General features: G+C 49.5%; 4 protein-coding genes across 4 annotated transcripts; 2 read left to right on the top strand and 2 right to left on the bottom strand.

Annotated features, from left to right (window-relative positions):
* Window positions 1-332: 332 nt before the first annotated feature.
* N7469_011294 (SWIB/MDM2 domain-containing protein) lies at window positions 333-1,911 on the top strand (the record flags this gene model as incomplete). The annotated part of the gene is made up of 4 exons (XM_056650199.1): window positions 333-423; window positions 475-1,076; window positions 1,151-1,351; window positions 1,408-1,911. 4 exons carry the CDS (start codon window positions 333-335, stop codon window positions 1,909-1,911), a joined length of 1,398 nt encoding a protein of 465 aa, XP_056495263.1.
* A 748-nt stretch (window positions 1,912-2,659) lies between these two features.
* On the top strand, window positions 2,660-3,686 carry N7469_011293 (phytanoyl-CoA dioxygenase family protein; the record flags this gene model as incomplete). Its single annotated transcript, XM_056650198.1, has 2 exons — window positions 2,660-3,335; window positions 3,397-3,686. 2 exons carry the CDS (start codon window positions 2,660-2,662, stop codon window positions 3,684-3,686), a joined length of 966 nt encoding a protein of 321 aa, XP_056495262.1.
* A 958-nt stretch (window positions 3,687-4,644) lies between these two features.
* N7469_011292 (TLC domain-containing protein) lies at window positions 4,645-5,939 on the bottom strand (the record flags this gene model as incomplete). The annotated part of the gene is made up of 2 exons (XM_056650197.1): window positions 4,645-5,379; window positions 5,460-5,939. The coding sequence occupies 2 exons, from the start codon at window positions 5,937-5,939 to the stop codon at window positions 4,645-4,647; spliced, it is 1,215 nt and encodes a 404-aa protein (XP_056495261.1).
* A 585-nt stretch (window positions 5,940-6,524) lies between these two features.
* On the bottom strand, window positions 6,525-13,979 carry N7469_011291 (uncharacterized protein; the record flags this gene model as incomplete). The annotated part of the gene is made up of 2 exons (XM_056650196.1): window positions 6,525-13,791; window positions 13,885-13,979. 2 exons carry the CDS (start codon window positions 13,977-13,979, stop codon window positions 6,525-6,527), a joined length of 7,362 nt encoding a protein of 2,453 aa, XP_056495260.1.
* Between the last annotated feature and the right edge of the window lie 209 nt (window positions 13,980-14,188).

Here is a 14,188-nt window from a genome sequence, read left to right as displayed (position 1 = left end):
ACCATCACTATATCTGCGCAAGAGCAACGTATTGTAAGATCTGAGCAAAGCTTCAGTGCTAGTAGTACATCCGTAGCCCAGCTACCACACATTAATTTACAAGCCTATTTTAACTCAATTAATTATCCAGCTAGTTCTACAAGTAAATTGGCTATTATATCCCCTTCTATAACTCATGTGCCATTGAAATATTGAATGTTGTGCTGACTGCCATTCGCGACCTTCCGAATCGGGTAAAGCGCGCAAAAGAATCGCGACCTCCCGTCGCCCTCGCTCGACCTCATCCTCCACCCCAACTCCACGTCTGGAGCCCACTGCTTTCTGGATCGGCAATGAACGCTCCCATGCAGCCTAATTTTGCCCGGGGATTTCCCCCGACCGCCCAGCGGTCTCCAGCCGCGCCTCGTAGGGGCCCAGCGCCTGGTTGGTTCCCCTTTCCTTTCCCTCCATTCGACCCGGTCTAACATCCTATAGGCGCGATGCCAGTGCCCATGCCTCAGCACGCGGTCAATCCGCAATATATGGCCGTTCAACGCCCAATGCCACACCCTAATGATGCAGCTCTGCGCCGTAGCCGCAAGCCCACCGACAAGAATATCCCCGACGGAATCGAGGAAGTCGTTATTGGTGAGGGTGTTGAACAATACAAGAATCTTCGCGATCTGGAGAAGCGATTGGATGCGGCAGTTGTGCGCAAGCGCTTAGATATTCAGGATTCCATCAGCAAGACCGTCAAGAAGTACCGAACAATGCGCATTTGGATTACCAATACCGTTGAGGACCAGCCCTGGCAAAATACCGGTAGCAACCCCGGATCGGGTCGGTACAAAGTGCGCATCGAAGGTCGTCTTTTAGACGACGATAACGACCCTACTATTCCTGAAAGTGAGGGGGAAAAGTCGGCTGATGATGACGCGATGGATCAAGACAAGGAAGAAGGGGATAAGGATAAGCCAGAGACCAAGAAGCAGCCACAACGCTTCTCACATTTCTTCAAGACCGTCACTGTCGATTTTGACAAGCCAGCCACCACTGCATCTGAAGAGGTCAAACCTATTACCTGGAACAAGCCTCAGGTGCCAGCCAACGCGCCCTCTCCCCGCAAAACGCCGAATTCGATAGCATTCAATTCTCGCGCAGCTCACAAGAGAATCTGAATGTCACTGTCAATCTTGTGCGCGATGAGACTCCCGAGCGGTTCAAGCTTAGCAAGGAGTTGGCCGAAGTACTGGATGTCGAGGAAGAAACTCGGAGCGGAATTGTTCTTGGTATTTGGGATTATATCCGAGCAATGGAGCTGCAAGAGGATGAGGAGAAGCGCCAGGTGCGCTGTGACCACCGTCTTCGTTCGGTAAGTCACCAAAGAAAAAAATCCGGTATAACTTGTCCTAACAAACTTAACAACAGATCTTTGGTCGCGAAACCATGTTCTTCCCTCAGATTCCGGAGAGCATCGGCCCCCACACTAGCCCCATGGATCCCATTAAGCTCCCCTATACCATCCGTGTCGACGAGGAATTTCACAAGGAGCCTACACCCACAATCTACGACATTCGCGTCGCCGTCGAGGATCCCCTACGCACAAAGATGATGGCTCTTACGCAGAACCCCAAGTACACCGCCGGCATGCGACAGATCGCCTCGTTGGACGACCAAGTCGCTCTCATTGTTCAAGCTCTCACTCACTCTCGGGCTCGACACTCTTTCTACACAGCACTGAGCAAGGACCCCGTCGCCTTCCTCCGCCGCTGGGTCAACTCTCAACGCCGTGATCTCGAGACAATCATCGGTGATGCTGCAGATGGCCATGGTCCTGAGTTCCGTCGGGGAGGTGCTAACAGCGCTTGGGAAACTCCTGTGGCTCGGGATGCTGTGCGATATATGTTGGCCAAGCCTGAAATTGCCAGGTAAAGTGTTTCACTCGCTCTGGCTAGGTGAATCTACATACTTTTGTTGTTATTTTGATTGTTTAAGGGGCGCTTATGTGGTGTTTGGTTCGGTGTAGCTAGGATATGTAAGGCATGGTCAATCCATTTCAAAATCTGACGTTCATGATATTTATATCACTCTAATCTTACCAATTTTCGTCTCTCCTGGCTATATCGTAATTACTTGATGTTTGAAAGTCAGGTTCTGTTATTATCATTTGGTTACAACTTGGGATCGACTTAGGGCAGGCTCAGAAATCGCTTACAACTAGTAGTATTTTGATGCTAACTTCAGCTTCTGAACTACTCGTTCGATCATGCCGGGTGTTATTAGAAAGATCACCCGTTTTACTACTCGGGAAAAATGGCTGCCAATTGATTCCAAGGGTTTGATTTATTCGAATTGTACCTACGATACCTGAAGAGGTACTCTGCCAAATAGTTTATTTGCGGAGAGACAGACAACAAACCAGCCAAATTAGGCATCTCTATCCTTCTAACCCTAACTCCACTTACAGTATAATTCCAGAGAACCAGGCAGTTCGATCCAAAAGCTCTCATAATTTTCGCCATATTCGGTTAGGTTGGATTCTCCCCGCAAGAAAGCAAGAAACGAAGATCGGGTTTGAAGCCGAGGAAGATCCACATTTATAGACCCTTGCAAGTCAAGAAAGTGATTGTTCAGATTTCACCCATCATTCGCTTCTTAGTAAACTCCCTAGCCCGTCGAAATGTCGTCTCCAGAATGGTCTCATATACCAGCACCAGCAGCACCCATCGACCCTTCATACAAACCAAAGGGAAGCATAGTGACTGTACCGGCAACCGCATCAGTCGACTATATCCTAGGTGTCCTCGCCCGAGACGGCGGAATAATAATCAAAGACTTCATCTCAAAAACAAAAATGAACACAATCGACGAAGAAATCAAAGCCTGGAACGAACAGCAACCCGCCGAGAACAATTCTTCAAGAACCGGAGATGCATTTCACATCATTCCCTCGCAAACCACCCTGATACCAGGTCTAATCGGGAAATCCGACATGGTAGCCGAAATCTGCGAGGATCCATTATTGGAGAGTCTTCGGGAGAAGATCCTGACGGAGAAATATACCGTTTATCGTGAGGACTGGGTTGAACCGATTAGAATCGAACCTTTGCTTAGTCTAAGTCTTTCGATGAATATTGGATACGGGGCTCCGAGACAACGGCTTCATCGCGATGATAATACCCATCGTATTCGACATCCCAAGCTGGAGGACTGGAGCTTTGAGAATGTTAGTCAATTTGCTTGTTTGATTGCCGGGTGCGATGTTACTAGAGAGAATGGTGCTACGATGTTTGTTCCTGGAAGTCATAAATGGGATGATCATCGTACGGCAACGGCAGATGAGATCTGCTTCGCAGGTAAGAATATTTCATTACATCCAAGTGACTCCCAGACTGACTCAATCCATCTGATAAACAGAGATGTCTGCCGGATCTGCTTTGATATTCTTTGGCTCTGCCTTTCATGGAGGAGGACATAACTCCGTTCCTGATTCGATTCGCACGATGTATAGCCTTTTCTTTGTCCGTGGGGTTTACAGAACTGAAGAGAATCAGTTTTTGACGGTGCCTCATAGTAAATTGTCGAAGATGAGTCCGAAAATGCTTGAGCTTTTGGGATATAAAAAGCCTTCGATGGCTTTGGGACTCGTTGATAATAGAAGTCCCCACGAGGTGATGGATGAAACTTGGCGGAGACTTATGCAATAGTGAGCTTTATTATCACGGGCCTACTAGTATATGAATTAGTTTTATCTAAGCTGTGATACCTGTGTAAATCAAGACAAAATTCCTTCAGGATACTCGCGATTTCGCCAGACATGAGAGTCGACGTGTGGTTGAGACATACTTGAATAGCTGATACATTGCTAGGAGAGTATGATAAGCTACTGCCAGTATTAATCCTAGCTAATATCTTAGTTCTTTGCCCAGGTACTCGTCCAAACCAGAGGTTGTAAATACTGGTACTATTCAAAGTCGAGTACTTAACTTAGCTCATTGGGTCGATTCGCTGTCAGTAGTCATGCCAATCATCCCAATTCCTCTGCAAAGCACGAATATGTAAACGACTTTCGAGCCTCAATCCACAATTGTTCTCTGCTTTCTTTTCTTATTCATTCAAAATACGTGTGAATGTTGGTACACGTCGGCTTTGAAAGCCGATCAAGCCGATCTGCCCGAGACCAATCCGCTTTCTCAAGTCTCACGTAGAAGAGACCGATTATAGACCAATCACTTCAGATCCTCGTTCTGTTGTAACGCATCTAACCCCTCCGCTAACTGAACCATGGAAGTCAGTGCTTAGGGTAGTTTTCTTGTTCTCTTATTGCGTTCTATCAGCGTCAGATATGTGCATTAAACAAGCCAGCTACGCTGATACTATCAATCTAAAACCTTTAATAGGATAGTCGCTAGAAACATGAGATATGTACGGTTGTATATTGTAGCAAAAACACAAAGCTCAAGCCCTCATAAACCCCAAAAGCATATGCAAAGAGCTATGGACCTCCACGAAACATGATAAAAAATCGAGGATGTATAGTTCAAGTCTCCAGTCCCGCTGAACCAAGTTGATATATCGCATATTGAGGATGTGCAAAGCGAGGAGACGAACAGGAGCGAATCTGCAAGGACGTTGTCAAGTCCTCTATTCTAGGCGTGTATAATCTTAGGATCCGGGTAGAGGAACTTTAGCCACTAACTCAGCCCTGCGCCGACGTAGTTCCTCGCCTAATCCAGCGTCTATCGCCGATGAAATTTGTTCCGGCGTAAGGCCGAGTTCTCCACGTCCACCTTCCTGTTCCTCTAGCTTGGCAGCCGCTTCGAGGATAACGTCCTGTGGAATATTCTCCCGCAGCTTCTCCTTAACAATACCATCTTGGTCCTTTTCCTTCTGGCCAGGACCGGTAGAAGAGGCAGGTGTACGGAAACGCTTGAGGACAGTTTCCACCATCTTGGAGAACCAGAAGTAATTCAGGAAGTTCAGGATCAGGTTCGAAGTAACGTATGTTACAACGAGCCAGGTCGGTACGCCGGTAGCAGTGAAGTTCTTGAAACGGGCGATTTCCGCGTTGGCACGGGCGCAAGATTCATCGATGCACATGTTGCCGGAGTCAGGTCGGAATACATTTGCGTTGACGGAGACTGGGGTTTGAAGGGGGGAAGATGCGGCAGACCATGTCTGTTGTAATGCGGACCACATGTCCAGATAAACCATGATGGATTGCCATGTTCCCCAAACAAGACGGCAGCAAAAGAAGACTGAGAGAAGGAGCATGCCATTGTACCATTGAGTGCGACTACCGGTCATTTCAATCTTATCCAGGAACCAGTGGATATTGAGGAATGGGCTGGAAAGCTCGTATAGAATGAAGACAGGCGCGTAGTAATTGACGAATGGTCTCTGCAAATCATTAAAATATTATTAGATCCTTAAATTTCTCCATATACTTAGAAAGACTGGAGAATGGGGTATCAACTTACAAAGCCCAGACTGAACACCCACAAAGCACTGACAGCGTGGAATAATAGGCCGATGCCGAACATGTTCACATGAAGAATGCTGACAATCAGGTCATAGATGAAATATCCAACAGCCAAAGCCTGAATTAAACCGCAAGCACCGGTATAGCCAAAGACACGTTCTCCAGTCGACATTTGTCCACGTTCAGTATCAACGAACATAATCCACAGCGCAGCAACATTGATCAAAACACTCTGAACAAGAGAAACAACATGGATATCCCAGTTAAGTCTCGTACGAGCATTTAGCTTAGGGTAATGTTTCGGAAAAAGGATCGGCGACAACCATGGCGACAAGAACGAGTGAATAAACTGGTAAAAAGCGAAGGCGAAAAATACTTCATGGATATGTTCCGGGAGAGTCGGGCTGTTCAGGCTTAGGGCATAGGGCTCGACAAAGTCCCGCAGCCACGCTGGAGGGGGCCCGAAAGGGTCGAGCATCGTGGGATGTCGTCGACCAGCTTATCACCAGATGCGGGGAGCTCTGAGGGACCGGGGATGAGGTGGGTGGTTGGTAACTATGCAAGGGAGAAATGGAATAACCCCGAGTCTACCATGAATCTGGGCGAATGCACTGGTAGGCCTCCTTTTTCACTGTAAAGAAAGCTCCATGAGCGAAGAGGCAAAGAAAAGGGTTCAAGTGCAGCTCTGGGGAGAAGCGGCCTCGGCACAGCCTGAGGCAGCGACATTCGTTGGGACGTCACCTGACTGCTTGCCTATCGAGGCAGGTGACCACGATCACAGGAGTAGAGTCATGCTATCTACTAAAAATAAAAGGTGATGAAGGAGGCTGATCGAGTACAGCTGATTACTTTTACTGAGTGACTACAGAGTATGGAATTGTGGAAAACGGTAAAGAATTTGTTCATTAAGTAGAAACATGGGGAAATCATACAGGGGTTGAACATCATTAACAAGACACAAGTGGTATATGAAAAGGAATGAGAGGAAACCCAAACGCCAAAAAGTCGGAACACGAAGCGTCAAAAAAAAACAAAGGTACAATAAAATAGAGGACAAAAGGAATCATGTAGAAAGCGCAGTCTCAGTACCGAGCCCACTATCAGTAGGTGGCTCCAGCATCTTCAACACCTGCGCTTCCATTTCAGAAGCCGTGTCAGTGATATCTCTATCCACGAGCTTCTGTAGCTCATCATCATCTAGCTCGTCGCCTCCTTTCTCCTCGTCGTGGTCATCGTCACCTCGAGCAGTTTGAGCATCATCTGATTCTGCACCAGATTCTGACGCCCTCTCGGATTGATCATGCTCTTCATAGTGTGATTCCTCGTCAACATCATGGGGACCAATGACGGAGTTTTCTGCATCGTCAACATAACCTTCTGTTGTATCGCTCATGCCACTGGTACGTCGATCAGTTGAGGCCACGCTTTCTGTGACGCCAGTCACTACACTATCAGTGACGGTCCCGGCATAGCTGGACTTGCGTTCCGTGCCTGCATAGCTGGTCCGACGTTCGGTCCCAGCGTTACTGTCGGGCTCACTACCAGCTTCATCCTCTTCTCGGAAGGTCTCATTCTCCTTGTCGGCGATTGAAAGTCGTCCAGCCCAGGATGATTTGCGTAGTGAAAAGTTGGACTTGACAGAGTGGCTGCGCTTGAGGTTTGCGAGACCACCATTGCCACTAGCCTGTCGGTCTGCACCCCGGTTACCAGTAACATGACTCAAGCTGAGGATGCGACGCTCCTTGCCAATGTTTGGCTGGACAGGAGAGGCCCCGGCATTAAGGTTGTTAGGCATTCCGCGCTTCAGGGCCATTCCGATACCGTTACCGAGTAGGCTACGGGCATCCTTTGACTCTCGAGCAGTACTGGCGACACTAGTCATGCTAGGGCTCCGTGCGCCGGTGCGAGAGCTCCGAACACTTCGGTTGCGCTTGAGGTTCATAGCTTGACTGCCGGTGGAGCGACTGAGCAGCACTGTGCGCGCATGGTCTAGAACACCCTCCAGAATGCGCTTCTCCAAGCCATCTGCACGATCTTCCATTTGCTGCATCTCCTCATGACGAATCTCAAGAGCAGTCTCGAGACCTGATACCTCCTTTCCAAGCTTCTTGTTCTGCTTAGCAAGGTCTTCCTTCTCGGCCTGCAAGGATTGGATCATCTTGAGCAATGAGTCCTTCTCTTCTTGCAAACCGACAATCTCTGCCTCGACCTGTTCCCGTTGAGCTACTCTGCGCTCAAGGGCAATTGCAGCATCCTCGGCCTCCTGTCGCTTTCGCTCGGTGTCTGCTGCGACTAGGGCAGACTGTGCGGCGAACATCTCGTTCATCTTGCGAGTGTTCTCCATGATATCCTTATGCATTTCGTCCAACTTCATCATTTGAGTCACAGAGTGATCTTCATTGACAGTTGGTTCTGGTCGATTGAGCAAAGCGTCCAGCTTCTCATGGAGAGAGCCATTATCGTTGGCAGCATGATCGAGAAGCTGGTCCAGCTTAGCATAAATGTCATCTTTGGGGCCTGCACTCTGGTCCAAGGCTCGGTCAAGCTTTTCGTGCAGCTGGTCATTCTTTGTATGCTCGAGGAGAGTGCCGAGGACATCATGAATTTTGGTGTCTTTGGCGAGCTCAAGGATGTTGTCCAGCTTGCCATGGACCGGGTCATCCTCTAAGTCACGGCTGGATTCGGGTGGAGGCAAGGCAGGAAGCATGCTTGGGATGTTACTCGGCAAGGCAGATAGCTCTGTCCTGAAGTCATCAGCGGACTTCTGAGAATGATCGTAGTGCTGGCTAACGACCGTCAAGATTTGCTGAACGGTCTCGAGAATCTGCGGGCTGAACTCAAGAAGCTTGCTCTCGACACGCTCAGTAGCAGCGACAGCTCTGTCATTGTCGCTGCGAGATTGCTCTTGGTGAGACTTGACTTCATTGTGCATCTCTTCCATGCGGCTGTAAGACTCGTCAACCTTGCCAAAGAGAGCCTTGGTGTCTTCACCGATACGTTCACAAGTCTGGTTGACATTGTCTCCCATTGCACCAATAACAAGCCTGATGTCCTCTGCGAGGGACTTGGTGCTGGTGACAGCCTCAGCATGAGCCAGGTCGCGCTCCTCGGTTTCGGAGAACTTGGAATGGATTGAGTCGTGCGCGTCTTGGTATTTCGCAATAATCTCTCCAACCTTTTCATCGATCTTAGCACCAAGTTCCACTACAATGGCAGCCCGAGTTTCGTCGTGTTTGACCAAAGCAGCAGCATCTCGCTCCTCTTTTTCCAATTTGCTGGCGTTCTCCTCGCCGTGGGCACGCTCGAACTCACGGTTGATGAGATCAGTGAGTTCCTTGATGCTGTCGACAGTGCTGAAGTTCTCGGCGGAAATTGCAAGGCCCTCGAGAAGCTGCTTGAGCTCAGTTAAGCCTTCGCTGCTACCATCAAGCTTGCTCTTGAGCTCGTCTCCAAGCTCACCAACAACAAGTTTAGCCTCCTCGATTTTCTCAGCCAGACCAGCATGTTCAATCTTGCGAGCATCGAAGCCTTGGGCAGTCAAGTCGTTGTTTGCCTCCATCTTCTCTTGGAATTCGGTGACCTGAGACTGCAATACTTGAAGCTCCTCCTTTGTGGGAAGGGACTCGGGATCCGGGATCTTGAGCTCATCAATCTGAGACTTGACCTCGAATACCATCGCCTCAACAGTCTGCAGATCCGACTTGAGGAGCTTGTCAGATTCGCCATCCTTTTCACCTTCGCCTTCGCCTTCTTCACCCTCTTTAGTCTTGCCCTTGAGCTCATCCAAGGCAATCCAGACATCCTTGATCAGGCCCTCCAGAGTTCCCATATCAGATTTTGTGGGTGCTTCGGCCTCCATGCGAGACGAAAGCTCGTTGATAGTATCCTTGGCCTCCCGTATCATGGTTTCGAGGGTGCCAATATGTTCAGAGGTGGCGACCTGATCAGGCGAGGGAATGGCAAGCTCCTCAATCTGAGACTTGGTGCTCATAATAAGATTCTCAATGCCTTCGATATCTTCCTTGCGGACTTGACCCTCCTGAGCATCGCGAGCGGCGCTCATCTCGGCAATAACGACTTGAACCTCCTGGAGAGCAACTAGAACCTCGTCGATATGCTCCTTCTTGGCCGAATCCGTAACAGGCTCTGGTTCCGCTGCACGTGGTGCTGAGTCGATAGCCTCGACCTTGTCCTGGAGCTGGGTAATGAGAGTCTTCAGCCCTTCGATATCAGACCCAAGGTTTGGTTGATCAGCAAGCATCAGCTCGCCACCGCGAGAAGTGCTTGCTTCATCACTGTCCTTCTGGGATTGACGAAGAGAGTCAATGTCAACCTTCAGATCAGCTAGACCATCTTTGATGGTGTCGAGGACTTCAGTAGTGTCGAACTCAGCAGGCTTCTCCATGAGTTTCTTGAGGTCATCCTTGATGGTGTCGATGCCGTCATTGAATGCATCAAGGAGCTCACTCGTGGCAGACATCATGCTTTCACCTCCGTCCTTTCGGTTGAAAGTCTCTTCGCGAATGCTTTCAAGGTGCTCACGGACGGCGGTAATAATTTCTTCTTTGTCGGACGTGGGCTCTGCTCGAACAAGGCTGGAGTCCATACGCTCGCGAAGGTCCTCAAACTCCTGACGAATGCTGTTTGTAATTTGATCGGTGCCAACATTTGACTTCTGATGTTCTGAAAGGTCTCGAATGGCGTCGAGGATTTCGTCTTTATCGCCAGCGGTGCCATCGCGAACAACCATGTTCACAATCGTACCACGAAGATGCTCGAACTCCTTTTCCATGGCGTCCAGTAACTCTGGTGTATCGGGATTACCACGCGATTCATTCGACATGGACGTCTCGGTAATCGTCTTTTCCAAGTCAGCCTGAAGAAGTCGAAAGCCCTCCTTCACAGTGTCGATGATCTCATGCTTGTTGGCTTCGTCGTGGGCTCCGCCGACATGGGCTTCGATTTCGGTTCGCACAACAGCGAGACCATCCTTGATGGCATCTAACACTTGTTCAGTGTCCCTTCCGTTGGCGGCAGAATATTGTTTGAACTCTTCTTTCATGCCATCCACGACATCTTGCAGTCGGTCCATAACCTGTTCACCGGCATTCGCGTTTGCAGAAGAGTTGACTTCATGAAGGCCTGCAGTGATTGCCTCCATGAGGTCGTCCTTGTTCAATTCAATCTCCCTGGTCATGGTATTGGCGTTCTCCATGCCTTCCACCACAGCTTGGAAGACATCTTCACGGGTGATTTGAGGACCGACGTTCGTACTGAGTGCAGATTTATCGGCCTCGCTTGCGTTGTGCAGGCCTTCAGCAATGGCCTCCAGGATCTCTTCACGGGTCAGAGAAGATTGGATATTAGCCAAAGCGGAATCCTGATCTTTGCTCGAGCTGTTTAGTCCCTCGGCAATGGTCTCCAAGATTTCTTCCCGTGAAACGGAGGGTTGGATATTAGCAACAGCAGAGTCTTGATCTTTTGTTGAGTTCTGTAGACCCTCAGCAATGGCTTCCAGGATTTCCTCGCGGGATACAGAAGGCTGAATGTTTGCGAAAGCCGAATCTTGATCTTTACGTGAGATTTCAATGCCGTCTGTGACCGCACTTATGATATCCTCGCGAGAGATGCTGGGTTGTTGGACTGCAGTGCTGAGGGCAGCCTGTTGGGAGTCGAATGCTTCATTAACGGCATTAATCACATCTCCCCTAGAGATGCGTGGCTCCTCCATATCCTTGGCGGCTGTGAAGTGTGCCTCCAGGCCATCGGACACTGCGCTCACAATTTCATCTCGTCCAAGTCCTGAATCAAATGACTCCTTACTGATCATACTTTGAGTCGCCATGGATCCGGTGACGGCATTCAAGATTTCATCACGTAGTGAGTCAAGGTGTTCCATATGCTCATCATTGACAGATCTTGTGGATTTCTCCGCGGCGTGCTGCGACAGAGCGTGCAAGATCTCGTCTCGAATGTTGTTGAGATGGGTGAGATGCTCCTCATCGAGACCTCGTGCAGCAGGCTTCTCGACAGCTTGCATGGCAACGGCGCTGAGGATCTCGTCTTTAATGGAGTGGAACAGATTAATGTGTTCCTCGTCCAGGCCTCGGGAATCGGGTCTCTCCGCAGCATGCATCGCAACAGCGTGAAGTATCTCGTCCTTGATTGCATGGAACTGGTTGAAATGTTCCTCATCAAAACCTCGTGAAGCCGGCTTCTCAGCGGCATGGTGGGCGACGGCGCCCAGAATCTCATCTTTAATCGAGTTGAGGTGATTGACATGGTCTTCGTCCAGGCCGCGAGACACGGGCTCGGGCTTCTCGAGGCATTCGCGGATTGTCAGGATGATTTCGTCACGCGTGATAGAAGGAGGGTGCTCAATCGGTGGCGGGCTGAAGTTCTGCATGCCAGTCTGGACAGCATCGAGAACCTGGTCATAGGTGATAGATTGCTCATGCTGTGGACGATAATCCTTGAGACCTTCCGAAAGACAGTCTAAAATTTCATCACGCTCGAGGCCGAAGTTCTGTAGTTCGATCTCTGGCTTGTAGGTCTCCCAGGCTTCACGAACGGTTTCAAGGATATCCTCCTTCTCCATTACAGGCCCGTGTGGCTCAGCCTGGGGCTGAGGGAGCTCCAATTCGTCGAGGGCCTTCTTGACAACTGAGTAGATGGATGCTAAGCTCATGGTTGATTGGAAGTCGGATATGGCTGAAGATTGTTGGCGACTCTCTTCGATAGTAGCAGCCAGCTGCTCTTCGAGGGACCGCAAACTCTCGTTGACGATGGCAGAGATCTGTTCGGCATTTGGAGGCTGAGACTTCCCCTCATTGTCAGCAATAGCACGGCTCGACTCAATTGTCTCGAGTTTCCTAGCAAGGTCGCGTCCCATGCCGAGTACTTCGCCGCGCAATTCGCGGACCAAGCTCTTGACACCATTTGTCATGCCACCTCCCTCGATAACGCTATTTTTGACACTCCGAAGAATGGCCATCATATCCTCCTCGGCGGATGGTGAGTCTACAGCGTCGGATTTGGAGACATTTAAAGCCCGGACAGTAGCGCTGGGGTCTATTGAGCCAGCTGACAGGGATCGAGTACCCTCGTTATTGGGTGAGGTGCTATTCATAGCTTGCATGGAGCGTACGAGTGCCCGGCTAGAAGGATCCTCCTTGACAATGTTAAGAATTTCTTCCAGCATATTGGTGATCTTCTTGTCAGCATCCTTGTCAGAAGCTGACGAGGCAGGTCTTGTCTTAATTTCATCTACGAGCTCCAAAAGTCTTTCCTCACCTTCCTTGGTAGCCATTTCCCGCAACACTTTTTCGAGCAAAGCAATACTGGCAGAACCGTCGGAAATTGGTGCAGGGGAGCCGCAGAACTCTCGATCGTAGCCACTGAACGGATTGGGGCTAGGCATACGTGGTACAGAGTAGCTTCTCTTCGAATTGGGAGAACTATCCGGTTCACTCGGGTTAATGCCTTCACGAGGCTTCAAAAAAGCTTTGAGATCAGACCTTAGGCCATCATTATCCAACAACTTTGATGTAAGACTCGAGGAAAGCTCCTTCAAGCTCTTCCTTATATCCTCGTCTCGGGCATTTGTCGCAGCCTTCAGGCTTACAAGGTCGGTGGCGTTATCCTTGCTTCGTCGGCTCAGATTCGACATCTCGCGTTGTAAGCTGCTGGCAATCTCTGTCAGGCTCTGGATTTGCGTTTCCAGCGAGCCCATCGTAGGGCCATCGGCATGTGTTTGAGGTTGGGGTGGTTCGGCAGATGCAGTAATCATCTTGGGTGTCTTGGAGGGCGAAGGTGGGTCATTTTCGGCTGGTAACTGCATATTTTGAAGTGCTAACATAGTGGCGGAGGTAGGTGTATTTTCTCCCAAGATGGGCTTGGACAGGTATCGGTTTGAGATGTAGCTAGGGAGTTCCCGTTCTCGAGGCGGGGGAGAGCCAGCAGACTTCGGTGGTGAGTCTTGCTGTTTGCTTGAGGAATCGACAATTGTGGCTCGAAGAGGACGTTCTGGTGATCGACTCTCAAGATAATTCATGAATTCTGAGCGAGCATCACCCTTGGTGTCTGCGGGTGGTAACGACTGCATGCGCTTGTGATAATGGCCTTTCACAAGCTGTCGCTCTGGCGAAGAAGATTTGTTGGGCATTGGGTTTGTTGTATAGGAGCTCAGGGCATTCTCGCTTGGCTTATCGGTGAATTTTGCGGCCAGACCCTGGATATTGGGAGACACATTTGATTTCGTCGCAGGGCTCATAGAGCGAGGGTTCAATGGTAGCGGCGGAGGAGCACGCTCAGGATCAGAACTATCCCACCTGCGCGAACGGCGCTTTAGCATCTTCTTCCAGTCGCTCATAATGGGCCTCCCTCGGTATCAGATAGAAAAAGAAAGAGGTAAGTAAACATACATTGGAACGGAAAGGCGACCAGATTCCGAGTTATGACCTTGATGCCGAACCAGCTCCCGATCACGGGAAGAGTTGTCCCTTTCTTGGGACGGCATGGTTTCTTATTTGTCGTTGCTGAGATATTGTCAAGGTGTCTCAGTGAGGTATTGACAGGAAGGTATCAAAAAGAAAGGGAGAATGTAGTTCGAAGAATGCGATTCAAAACAAGGTCGTCAAAGGCATAACAATTTCAGAAGAAATTCGCTAGAAAACACAGGATGCGCAGTTGCGAAAGATTTCAAAAGACGGTGAGAAGCATCAATCA

Source organism: Penicillium citrinum (genome assembly GCF_028827155.1).
Source record: "Penicillium citrinum strain IBT 23319 chromosome Unknown utg000010l:1.0-1229701.0:1.0-1230130.0, whole genome shotgun sequence".
Lineage (NCBI taxonomy): Eukaryota > Fungi > Ascomycota > Eurotiomycetes > Eurotiales > Aspergillaceae > Penicillium > Penicillium citrinum.
The sequence above is the reverse complement of the archived record's forward strand: the minus strand, read 5'-3'. Positions and strand labels throughout refer to the sequence as shown.